Source organism: Triplophysa dalaica, chromosome 9 (assembly GCF_015846415.1).
Source record: "Triplophysa dalaica isolate WHDGS20190420 chromosome 9, ASM1584641v1, whole genome shotgun sequence".
Lineage (NCBI taxonomy): Eukaryota > Metazoa > Chordata > Actinopteri > Cypriniformes > Nemacheilidae > Triplophysa > Triplophysa dalaica.
The window spans coordinates 23612253-23624457 of NC_079550.1; the positions used below are offsets into that span (position 1 = coordinate 23612253).

The window sequence follows — 12205 nt, forward strand, 5'->3', positions numbered from 1 at the left end:
GTTCAAACAGAACAAGAAATATATACAGATTTATTTTTGGTCGAACTGTCCCTTTAAAATACAATGCATTTATCCGATTGGTTTGATTTCCATGGGTCCTATTTCTTTAGTTTTGTTCTTTTTATATAGAGTACGCTTGGAATGTGATTATTAACGATTAAAAAATCGTGCAACGTCACAGTGTAAAATTAAAAGTTTTCATTTATTTCATGTAAAATCGAAATCTGTTTTTAATAACTCCGCCCCCACACACGGAGGCGCTCGCAGAAGTCGCGTTCGCTTGTGAGTCACGTGACGTCAGATCTTTCTCCGCTCGCACGCGCTACCGTTGCGCTGTTGAGGACCGGTGTCCACTGGAAAACAAACTTAAACATAAATAAAGACGAAATAATACTAATAATAAAGAAATAAGAAAAACTCGGCGCTAGAATCATGGCCACGACGTTTGAGCAAATGAGAGCCAACGTGGGCAAACTGCTGCGAGGAATCGACAGGTAACGTAACGTTGAAGATGATGAACCAAACGACTCTTGTCATCACAATCAATGTGTTATTTAAATCTGAGTTATTAATAAATAAATGCATAAGTATTGATGAGTGTTGTGTCCGTGCAGGTATAATCCAGAGAATCTGGCCACACTGGAGCGATACGTGGACACACAAGCGCGAGAGAATGCGTACGACCTGGAGGCAAACCTGGCTGTTCTCAAACTGTGAGTGGCCTTTCATACACATACAATCATTGACATAGAGAAATAAGACGTATCTTTAAAATGCAAGTGATTAAAGATCACAAATGCAACATTAGATTTTAAGGAACAATAAAATTGATTAGAAATGTGAGTGTATGTTTAAAAGAATAAGACCAAAAGAAAAAGAATATAGATATATAGTATGTAAGTGATAATGTACAGGCAGCCGGTTGTTATGGCAGAAATAATCACCGACAGTATGATCAGGACGTGAAGTGGAGGGTCTTGTATCTCACTGAAGGGGATTATTTCACGATAACAGCCGGCTACTTGTACATTATCCCGTTTATGACATGGCTAGTTGCCACATATGTGAATTTGAAATATTAGCTCATTTTTACCGTTTGAAGACCTTATGTGAGGAAAAGCCGTTTAGTTTCGGATTTAAGGTAAGAAACGACCTTCAAACGCCACAAACAGGCAAATTGGTTTAATCATTTGCAAATATAAGTTCATTTATTTTTTTAAAAGACATATTTATAGTTAATGTTTGTGTAATATTAAACTGCCTCCCAAAATGATTTGCAGCATCCTGGTTACAGGGTATTATAAGTTTTGAGCAGTTGTTATTTAAAAAAAGAAAAACTCTTGGAATGTCGCTACTGGCCAATCAGAATCAAACATTGAAATGAGCCATGGAATAAAGGGTTTTAATGCACAGTGTGAAGGCCAAGAACCACCTGAAGCGGACTGTAAAATCCCTTAACACACAGCTAGCTGTGGATTATCGTGCTTATACCTCGGCCATTTCCCAAGTGAAATCTTTTATTGATGTTATTGAAATTACAGTGATTTTGTCTGTGAATTTCAAATGTAGTCAAACTGATGAGAGCTTCTTGTGCGTTAAAGGGTTTGGATGCACACCTTTCAGCCAATCAGTATCGAGACACTGAATTGAAAAAGACACTGATATAAATTCTATGAATGTTGGTTTAAAATCAAATCGGTGCCCAGTTGAGAAGTTGTCCTTTGTATCCGCAGGCATTTGAAAAAACACATTTTTTAATTGTGAAACCGTGACACTTTTGTGAAAGGTTATCATACCATCAACAAATCATCGGCCCATGCCTTCTGTTGTGTGTTGACTTGTGTCTCTGTTGTTGTAAACACCATTGTGTGTGTTGTCAGGTACCAGTTTAATCCACCATACTTCCAGACCACAGTGTCGGCACAGATTCTGCTCAAGGCTCTCACCAACCTGCCTCACACAGACTTCACACTGTGCAAGTGTATGATCGACCAGACCCACGTATCCTTTAAGTGCAGCTCAGAATGATGAGCACAGGCTCATGTCAGTCGTTGTTTAGTTATGACACTTCATGTAACCGTCAGAAAACAGCTCTTATTCCTAATGTTTGAAGGTATTACTTTTGTTTAATTGTCATGAGATTCCCGCCGTTTCCTTGACTACGGTGTCGCAGCAAGAGGAACGTCCGATAAGACAGATCCTGTATCTCGGTAACCTGCTGGAGACGTGTCACTTCCAGAGCTTCTGGGTAAAATTACACACAGACCCGCGCTAACACTGGGTTCACACCAAATGCGAATTAAGTATAAATTACTTACAAAGTTATTGCAAAGACGCGTATAGACGCCAACTCATGGCAAGTGGTGTGAATCGCTTCAATCTTATCTTCTTCGAAGGTTGAAAATGTTTTTGGGATTGTGTAACTCATGCGAAAATCACAAACTTTCCCCCCTGAGTAAAACGAGCTTGTTTGGTGTGAACCCGGCATTAGAGCTTCTAGGTATGTATGCTCTCTTTTGAGATGGAGTTAAGTGTATGTGGGGTTTTTTTCAGACAAGTCTGGAGGAGAACAGAGATCTGATCGATGGAATCACAGGATTTGAAGAATCTGTGAGAAAGTGTGAGTGATGTTGACAGTATACATGCGATCACCTCACCATCATTGGCTCTTACACATGCGTGACAAAATAGTTTTACAGAAAACAAATGTTGTAAAATATGCTCTAGACTTAAAACGATGGAGGAACGCAAGTTATTTCTAGAGATAGAATATCACCGAGTTATGGGGTGTCATGGGCTGTTTTTAGATGCCCAGCAAGTTAGCGAACCAAAATGTATTTTTTTTTACATCAGCTTGTGTGGTCATTTTTGTACGCATTTGCTCTGTCTGTTCTTAGTCATCTGTCACGTGGTGGGAATCACATATCAGAACATTGAGTATCGACTTCTGGCTGAGATGTTGGGAGATCCTCTGGGTGAGAGCAGACCCGCACCAGATCACTCTTGATTGTGTGAATGCAGTATTGAGAATGTGCTTCTCTTCACAGACACTCAGGTGAAGGTTTGGATGAATAAATACGGCTGGACGGAGAACGAGGACGGACAGATATTCATTCATAGCCAAGAGGAAAGTGTCAAGCCCAAGAACATAGTGGAGAAAATCGACTTTGAGAGTGAGTCTCTGTCTGTCATTGTCTGACACGTCACGTTTGTCTGGAGTGTGTTGAGATATTGAAGGATGTTCTCTTGTGTCAACAGGTGTATCCAGCATCATGGCTACATCGCAGTAACACACACGCACATGTTTCCTGATGTTCCCCTTCATTGAAATTTGCAATAAAGTCATTTTAATAAAGAGACACAGTCACGCTTTTTAATTCATCAGCAAAATTACACATCGGACTTCGTTGTCATCTGGATATTTTGTTGTGTGTGTGTGTTTGTGTCAGGATTAAAACTAAGTTTATTTACTCGGTATGTTTTCAAAGCAGCAGTTCTGTGGTCCAGGCTTTTTTATACTAAACTGGCAAGAATTCTTAAATTTGCTTAATTGTATTAGAGTAATGTAAACTTTTTAGAATCAAAGAAGATTTTAAGACTAAACATTTCAAACCACAAAATGTTTTCCTGTGGACACATAGAGATGTAGAACCGGCCGATAGTAGAACCTCGGATTCAGGAGGAACAGTGTGGTTTCCGTCCCGGTCGTGGAACACTGGACCAGCTCTATACCCTCTTCAGGGTGCTGGAGGGTTCATGGGAGTTTGCCCAACCAATCCACATGTGTTTTGTGGATTTGGAGAAGGCATTCGACTGTGTCCCTCGCGACATCTTGTGGAGGGTGCTCCGGGAGTATGGGATTCGGGACCCTTTGCTAAGGGCCATCCGGTCCCTGTACGACCGGAGCAGGAGCTTGGTTCGCATTGCCGGCAGTAAGTCAGACTTGTTCCCGGTGCATGTTGGACTCCGGCAGGGCTGCCCTTTGTCGCCGGTTCTGTTCATAATTTTTATGGACAGAATTTCTAGGCGCAGCCAGGGGCCGGAGGGCGTCGGGTTTGGGGACCACACGATTGCATCTCTGCTCTTTGCGGATGATGTCATCGTGCTGGCCCCATCAGACCAGGACCTTCAGCATGCACTGGGACGGTTTGCAGCCGAGTGTGAAGCGGCTGGGATGAGAATCAGCACCTCCAAATCTGAGGCCATGGTTCTCAGCCGGAAAAGGGTGGCTTGCTCACTTCAGGTAGGTGGAGAGTTCCTGCCTCAAGTGGAGGAGTTCAAGTATCTGGGGGTCTTGTTCACGAGTGAGGGAAGGATGGAGCGGGAGATTGACAGACGGATCGGTGCAGCTTCTGCAGTAATGCGGTCGCTGTACCGGGTCTGTCGTGGTGAAGAAGGAGCTGAGCCGCAAGGCGAAGCTCTCGATTTACCGGTCAATCTACGTTCCTACTCTCACCTATGGTCATGAGCTGTGGGTCATGACCGAAAGGACAAGATCCCGGATACAGGCGGCCGAAATGAGCTTTCTCCGCAGGGTGGCCGGGCGATCCCTTAGAGATAGGGTGAGAAGCTCGGTCACTCGGGAGGAGCTCAGAGTAGATCCGCTGCTCCTCCACATCGAGAGGGGCCAGCTGAGGTGGCTCGGGCATCTTTTCCGGATGCCCCCTGGACGCCTTCCCGGTAAGGTGTTCCGGGCAAGTCCCACCGGAAGACCTAGGACACGCTGGAGGGACTATGTCTCCCGGCTGGCCTGGGAACGCCTCGGTGTCCCCCCGGAAGAGCTGGAGGAAGTGTCTAGGGAGAGGGAAGTCTGGGCATCCCTGCTTAGACTGCTACCCCCGCGACCCGGCCCCGGATAAGCGGTAGAAAATGGATGGATGGATGGATGGATGGACATAGAGATGTTGTACACGACAAAGATAACAAATATGTCTAGTCTGTGGTCAGTTATTTGTCATTTGTAGTGAACTCATCATCGTGTCAGTCCCTGTGAAAGTAGAGTTAGTATGTCCCAAACCGTATGTTGAAAATAGTTTTCCAAAGATTCCCGGATGATCTACTACTTCCGGTAGAAAGCGAAGTGCGCTCTGACTCACCGCGAGTAGGCGGAGTTTAGTGACGCTCCACTTAATTAAATAACTTATGCGTCACTTAATGAACAAATGTAAGTATACAGTAAACATTACATACGAAATAATGAATAAATAAATACTTTAATGGAACGAACAGCTGTATTTTAATGTGTGTGACATTTATTGGCCACAATGTTGTCTAGGCAACAACGGCACTTCCGCTTCCTGTTTGTATGTCGCAGTGTGTGCAATCTCTTCCGCCATGCACCCACTATTCCAACACGAAACACAACCTACTAACTAGTGCAAATATAAGTAGAGGAAATGGACCGTAGGGGTGTATAGTTGATCTGGAACTTTTTATATGCGGTTCCTTTACACCCGTGACGTCATGACGCGGTCCAGGCGGCGCGCATGTGCAGTGAAGAGCAGCGCTGTCCTGGTGCTGAAGCGTGAGTGTCAAGCGTCTTTTATCTCTCACTGGAATCAAACACAAGTTCACACACGTTATTGTTAAGAATGTGTCAATCAAACTGCGTGTCAAAATCTGTGTTCTGGGGTCATGCAGATATATGCTTGAACACTCTTGTTTTGTAAAGTCAGATCAGGTTGTTTTACATTAATAGTTTAGCAGATGTTTTTATCAGAAGCTGTGACTTAATGACTGTGACCTGTTTATCTCTTTTGCAGCCGGTGTCGTGCTGATGATGGAGGGCAGGTCTCTGTGTGACGGGCTCTCAGAGCAGCGCTCCGTGTTCCTGGTGTCCGACACTCACGGACAGCAGCTCATCTCTGTTCTCCGGACCTTCAGAGAGCAGAAGATGCTGTTTGACTTCAACATTCGTGTACAGGAAGAAACGATCCCGTGTCATCGATGTGTCCTCGCCGCGTGCAGCGACTTCTTTAGGTGACACTCAAACATTATGAGAAACGTCTGAAGAAACGTCTGAAAACACATCTCTTCCGTCAACATCTGACTGATCTGTTCTAACTCTATTTTCTTCTCTACTCTTTAAAAAAAAAAAATGAATGATTGAATGAATGAATGGTTCTGTATACTGTGTTAGGTTATATGAGACCAGCCCTCTGTTTTTTGATTGCACTTATGCTTTTGTTGTCCTTATGCTGTCCCAATTGCTTCTATTACCTACCCCACCTGTAAGTCGCTTTGGATAAAAGCGTCTGCTAAATGACTAAATGTAAATGTAAAATGTAATTATGAAACAAGCTTATAAATCATATAGAATTAACTTTTGTGAAAGTGTTGTGTGATTGTGAGGTTTAGGGGTTGGGAATATGATAATCAGTTTGTACAGTATAAAAACAATTGTGTCTATGGAATGTCCCCATAAAACATGGAAACCAATTGTGTGTGGTGTGTGTGTGTGTGTGTGGAGGGCAATGTTTCAGCTGGACATGAGAGAACGTGATGATGGCTCAGTGATCCTCAGTAACCTCCCGGCACCTGCGGTTCACACATTCCTGGACTTTGCTTACTCCGGTGAGATAGAACTCAGAGAAGATAATGTGGATGTGATGTTTCAGCTGGCCTCCTTCCTGCAGGTGAGTCACAGGACCATCTTAATAGATGTGATACCACAGCATCGTATTGAACTTGATCTCTTTGTTCTTTAAGGTCGGTTTCCTCTCGCGCGCATGCAGCGACTTCTTGGTCCAAAGCCTCGACATCTCCAACTGTCTGCAGCTGCTAGCGGTCTCCGAGGGTTACGGAGCGCCACGCCTCCTGCGCCGAGCGGCTGACTTTGTCACACAGAACTTTCACATGCTGTCCTCCCGTGCGGACTTCCTCGAGATGCCGGTGGCGGTCCTGGCGCGTTGCCTGTCCTCTGATGGCCTCAGTGTTCCAGACGAAGAAAGCGTGCTGCGCGCTCTCCTGCGGTGGACTCGACATGAGCTGCAGACACGCGAGAGTCTGCTGCCAGAGCTCCTGTCGCAGGTCCGTCTTCATCATCTCCCTCACGCTGTCCTGGAGCACGCCGCCCGCTCAGAGGTGCCGCTGTCCACTGATGAACGCTGCCGGCGTGTGCTGAGAGATGCGGCGGGACGTGTTCAAGAGTTTAGCGGGTTGTTCCCAGACGCTCGTCCTTCCACCACCTCCAGCTACATTTACGTTCACAAAACGGCGGAGAACGGAGAGACACGTCATGCTTTCTGCTATGACGTCAGTTCGGACCGCTGGACGGAACTGGCCGTGCTCCTCTCAGATCTGCCCGGATCAGCCCTCAGCAATTTTGCGGAGAAGCTCTTTGTAAGTGGAGGATGTCGCGGCGGCTGTCGGCGTACCGCTCGCCTGCACATCGCCCAACCTCATCACGACGCTACAGATGAAGTCTGGTGCTACTGCCCCGTGTCCAGCACCTTCACGCCGGCCCCGCCCATGAGACGCTCTCGGACCATGCACACGTCCGTCAGCAGTCTGTGTGGCATCTTCGTCTTCGGCGGGAGAACTGCCGGCCCCAGCGGCACGTGTAGTCTCCTGGACGTGGAGTTCCTCGATCCTCTGAGAGGCGAGTGGAAGAGCGTCAGTCCTTTACCCAAAGGGATCTACTTCCCTGAGGCGAGCGTCTGCGGGAACATCATATACGCCCTCGGCTCTGAGGTGGAGGTTACGGAGGCCTTTAATCCCTCTCTAGACTGTTTTTTCCGCTATGACGCCGCGACGGATCAATGGTGTGAGCTGGTAGCGGAGTTTGGTCACGCCACACTGGTGAAGGCCGTTTCAATCCACGAGACGTTATATCTGTGCGATCTGTCCACATATAAAGTGTTCAGTTTCTGTCCGGACACGTGCGTGTGGAAGGCCGAGGGCTCGTTCGAGTGTGCGGGTTTTAACGCCGGTGCCGTCGGGGTGCGGGAGAAGATCTTTATTCTGGGGGGAGATTACTCACCCGACGAGATCACAGATGAGGTGCAGGTGTATGACAGAGAGCGCTCAGAATGGCAGGAGGTGGCACCGATGCCACGCGCTCTCACAGAGTTTCACTGTCAGGTGTTGAGCTTTGACACACACAGAGACCCGTGGAAAACACACACAAGTGAGATGGATTCTAGATCTATATAACTCACTCCAACCTTCAACCGTATGGATCCACATGTTTGATGCTCAGTGACTGCTGTTTACAATCTTCTTTTGTGCTGATCCCTCATAACCAGTGTTGGGTGAGTTACTCTGAAAAAGTAATCCATTACTAGTTACTAAATACATATTCAATATTATACATCAGTTCTCTCTGGTTCTCAAATCTGATTGGCTGATAGCCATGAGATACTCTATAAGGATTATCACGGGAACGGACTGTTGAACCGCTTCACTGACTGTTTGTATCACTGCGTCACTAAAATAACTCGGACTATACAGTCCTCGCAACTGTGATACTCTGAAGAAATTAGATTGCCATCAAACAAACACACAAAGCAGTTTATCCTTTCCAGAATGTTTACTTCTGTGATGCGTTTTTTTATGGCATAAAATAAACAAAATATGAAATGACAAACTGCACATTAAATGTACAGTTTGTAAGAATTTTGCAGTAAAATATCCAAAAACCACTAGGCCAATGTTATATATTTTTTCAGCTGAGTACTAACAGTTACGAGCGGCCCAATACACTTAAGCCTTGACTTTGGGATGACGATAGATCCTGATTGAAAGATAGAAGGGATCTAGGAGGACGATATTCAGTCTGTAACTCACAAAGATAAGAGGAGGGTAAACCATTTAAAGATTTATAAACAAGGAGCAAGATCTTAAAATCCACTCTAAGAAAATGCAGAATCAAATGTAATCATACAAATTTTTACAAAATGTTGTGGATTGTGTAAGGAACAAAGAAACCTTTTTATTATTTTGACAAATTTATCTTAAAGAGATGTCCCAGAGTCAAAAAAACATTGTTGTTACTGTGTATTAACATTGCTTCTTGGCTTATAGGCAAAAACATAAAGACACAATGATACGCAGCTCAACAACAGGAGACGTTTTATTGTGGAGACGTGCAGATTGTTTAAAGATTGTCTAAGTGGCGAGTTGTTATCTCTGAAAGCCCCCAGGGATGGGTTAAAAACAGGAAGACTATCCGTTCTGTTCAATATGCTTCTGAAAGAAGATATTAAAAAAGGTTGCTTCTCAAATATGTGACTTCTTTCAGCCTTCTCATTATGACCCAATTATAACCCGTGATCTGTATATTCTCTCTTAACTGATCATCATAGAGGACTTTACTGAAGCAATCTGTCTCCGCACAGTTGCCATAAGGGCCCTATTTAGGATAAATCTTGTTCCCTTGGGAGAACATTCTTTGACAGTTTGAGCATGGTGCTATTTCCCTATAGGTGTTTGTTGTTTAATCTCTGAGGTACGCTTGACATTCTATAGACTGAGGAAGTTCTAGGCGGGGTAGAGAAGAGTTGCGCCTGCCATTTTTTGGACGAGCCTGCATGTATGACATTATTACATATGACACATGTTTATGCCATGTATTGATGCATGAGGAATTTATCATAATTCTTCTTGCTGGTTTTGTACTACACACAGAAGCACCAAAATATTTACTTGATGATTGTTTGTTATAGCAAACACAATTAACAGTGGATTCCAATGTGTAGAAGTGTTGGTTTTTGTTTCCTGATCTGTAAAGTTCCTCTGGAAATTTCAAATTTTCAAAAAATCGGCAAAGTTTCTCCATAACTTCTTCTTTTGTGTCATATTTAAGGTTCATCTAGAAACGGTAAAATAAGAAAACAACGAGAAGAATATAAAAACAATATCTGAACAGAGTTGATATGAAGTGGGTGTACATAAATTCAGCTACAGTCCAAATATTGTGTGACTCTTACTATGACTAACAACACTCAGAAGGGTGTCCGCTTGGGCAGGTGAGTCTTGTATTGGTCGAATGGCTCAGGAAATTCCTCTCTCAAACTTTGAAACACCTCTGGATGGATCAAGCTGTCAGGGGTGATGTCATCATTGTGAATAATCGCTAAAGAGAATATGCTGTGAAGAATCTTTAAAGGAAAACTTTAGTGATTACGATGAGAATTAAATCCAGACTGCTATTGAATGGCCTAATGTGGTTTTAATCTGTTGCCACTCTTACTGGCTGATAAATAGCCTATAGTAATTGTATATAAAGAATTTTCCTCTACTTACCTCATTCACGTAACATTGAAGCGTGTTCTGCTGGTTTTCGCTTAAATCTGTTCTGTCTGTTTTTTCATATTCTTCAATGACTTCCGAAGTAAACTGTTTACAGCTGTCTTTAAAGTATTCTTCTTCTTCTTTTGAGACTGTCAGGTATGACAGATGTCTTGCGCTAACGGAATCAAATGGTTAAATTAAATCATTTTACTTTTAGTTAAATAACATAGTCAATCAATTCTTGTAATTAATAAAATTGGTGTCTTACTTCTGTTCTGTATCCATCTCGTCGTCCAGAATGAATGAAATGTCAATTATATTCCAGCCCATAGTCTTGTTTCAGCACCTCCCTTACTTGCTCGATTTGAATGCAGATGAGCAGACGCTTAAACTTGTGTGTCTGCAGATGTAAGTGTGTCTCCAAGATATAGGGACCGTGTACCATCTGAGCATTTGATTATTACATTCAATAAAACAAACGAAAAAAAGAAAAAAACAGTCGATATTTTCAGTTTTTCACTGCACAATTGTTTTTATTGATACATTTTATCAGCTTTCTTTATTATAAATATGTTATCAATACTAACATATAGTTATATATGTTTTATTTAGTGCCAAAACACTATAATATTGTATCCCCATAAAATGTTTTATCCTATTTGTGAGTATCAGAGTAATTATATTTTTTATTTGAGTTTTGTTTACTTTTATTAATATTTTAAATTCTCTTTCATTTTTAGACGTTTAGCTTTAAAAAAAAATTTGGTATATGCTTTGGTCATTTTTTATTTATTGGTTTAATGTTGCTATATAAGATAAATTCATTTTTATTTGAGTTTTAGTTTATTATTATACTTTTACTGCTTTAAACTTACTTCTGTTTATTTTTGAGGCAACATTTCTATTTTTCCCTGATTTAAGTTTTTCCAATAATTTCTAGGTCAATATTTTATTTGATTTCAATGAACATGAAAACTAAAATAACCTTGGTGAGAGGCTATTGGTGGACAGCCAAAAATAAAAATCCCTTCATGTCAAACCTGTATTTCTTTCTTTCTTTCTTCAGATCACAAAAGAAGATATTTTGAAGAATGGCGATCATCAACCGAACTCCTGACGTCCATTGTACGAACGCAAAACCCCCGAGACTTTTCTCGAAATATCTTCTCTCGTGTTCCTCTGAAGAAAACTCGCGTACAGATTTACAGACACACGTGAGAGAATAAATGATGAGAGGATTTTGTTTTTCGAGTGAACTGTCTCTTTAAACGTGGATCTTTTGCAATGAGCATTATCGGACTTTATAGAATAATCGAGTAAAATATTCACTATAATCTGCTTTTTTATTGTAGCCTATTTGAATAAAATGCGGTTATGACCTTAATGCTTATAACTAAAGTTATCGTGCATCTCTTTCATTTTTTCATGTTGACTGTCTCCATCTTTCGGCCACATTGGGGAACATCTGCTACTAATATTTTTCTTCTCTTGAGCAGACATCCAAACACAACAGCCAGACGATTAATAACAATTAAGGAGCTGAGACTTTGCTCGCTCTCGCGATACTTTGATCTCATGTCAAGCGCAACCGAGGATAAGTAGCGCGCATTTGTGATTGGCTAATGAAGCAATAAACCCCTTTTTGGCAGAAATCATCAAACACAGATTGTGACGCCAAAGAGCCGGTTTACTGCCGCCAATAAAACACCATCTGCATTTCATTGACAGACAGGATGTGAACGAGACGCCTGAGCTCTCTCTCTCTCTCTCTCTCTCTCTCTCTCTCACTCTCTCTCTCTCTCTCACACTGCCTCTCTCTCACTGCCTCTCTCTCACTGCCTCTCTCTCACTGCCTCTCTCTCTCACACTCTCTCTCACACTGCCTCTCTCTCTCTCTCACACTGCCTCTCTCTCTCTCTCTCTCTCTCTCTCTCACACTCTCTCTCACACTGCCTCTCTCTCTCTCTCTCTC

General features: G+C 42.8%; 2 protein-coding genes across 6 annotated transcripts; both read left to right on the plus strand.

Annotated features, from left to right (window-relative positions):
• Positions 1-292: 292 nt before the first annotated feature.
• eif3k (eukaryotic translation initiation factor 3, subunit K) lies at positions 293-3359 on the plus strand. 2 transcript variants are annotated; one of them, XM_056756962.1, is made up of 8 exons: positions 293-494; positions 615-713; positions 1881-2001; positions 2171-2248; positions 2554-2620; positions 2898-2975; positions 3048-3173; positions 3259-3359. In XM_056756962.1, the coding sequence occupies exons 1-8, from the start codon at positions 433-435 to the stop codon at positions 3288-3290; spliced, it is 663 nt and encodes a 220-aa protein (XP_056612940.1). In that variant the 5' UTR covers positions 293-432; the 3' UTR covers positions 3291-3359. The 2 variants fall into 2 exon arrangements, with proteins under 2 accessions (XP_056612940.1, XP_056612941.1); XM_056756963.1 differs by having other exon boundaries at positions 2174-2248.
• A 1946-nt stretch (positions 3360-5305) lies between these two features.
• kbtbd3 (kelch repeat and BTB (POZ) domain containing 3) lies at positions 5306-11845 on the plus strand. Of its 4 annotated transcripts, none has more exons than XR_008907503.1 (5): positions 5306-5524; positions 5763-5979; positions 6470-6635; positions 6709-8252; positions 11300-11845. XR_008907503.1 is itself a non-coding variant. In XM_056757140.1 (4 exons), exons 1-4 carry the CDS (start codon positions 5437-5439, stop codon positions 8152-8154), a joined length of 1917 nt encoding a protein of 638 aa, XP_056613118.1. In that variant the 5' UTR covers positions 5306-5436; the 3' UTR covers positions 8155-10353. The 4 variants fall into 4 exon arrangements, 1 of the variants encoding a protein (XP_056613118.1); XR_008907504.1 differs by lacking the exon at positions 5306-5524 and adding an exon at positions 5536-5680; XR_008907505.1 differs by having other exon boundaries at positions 5763-6635; positions 11300-11842.
• The last annotated feature ends 360 nt before the right edge of the window (positions 11846-12205 follow it).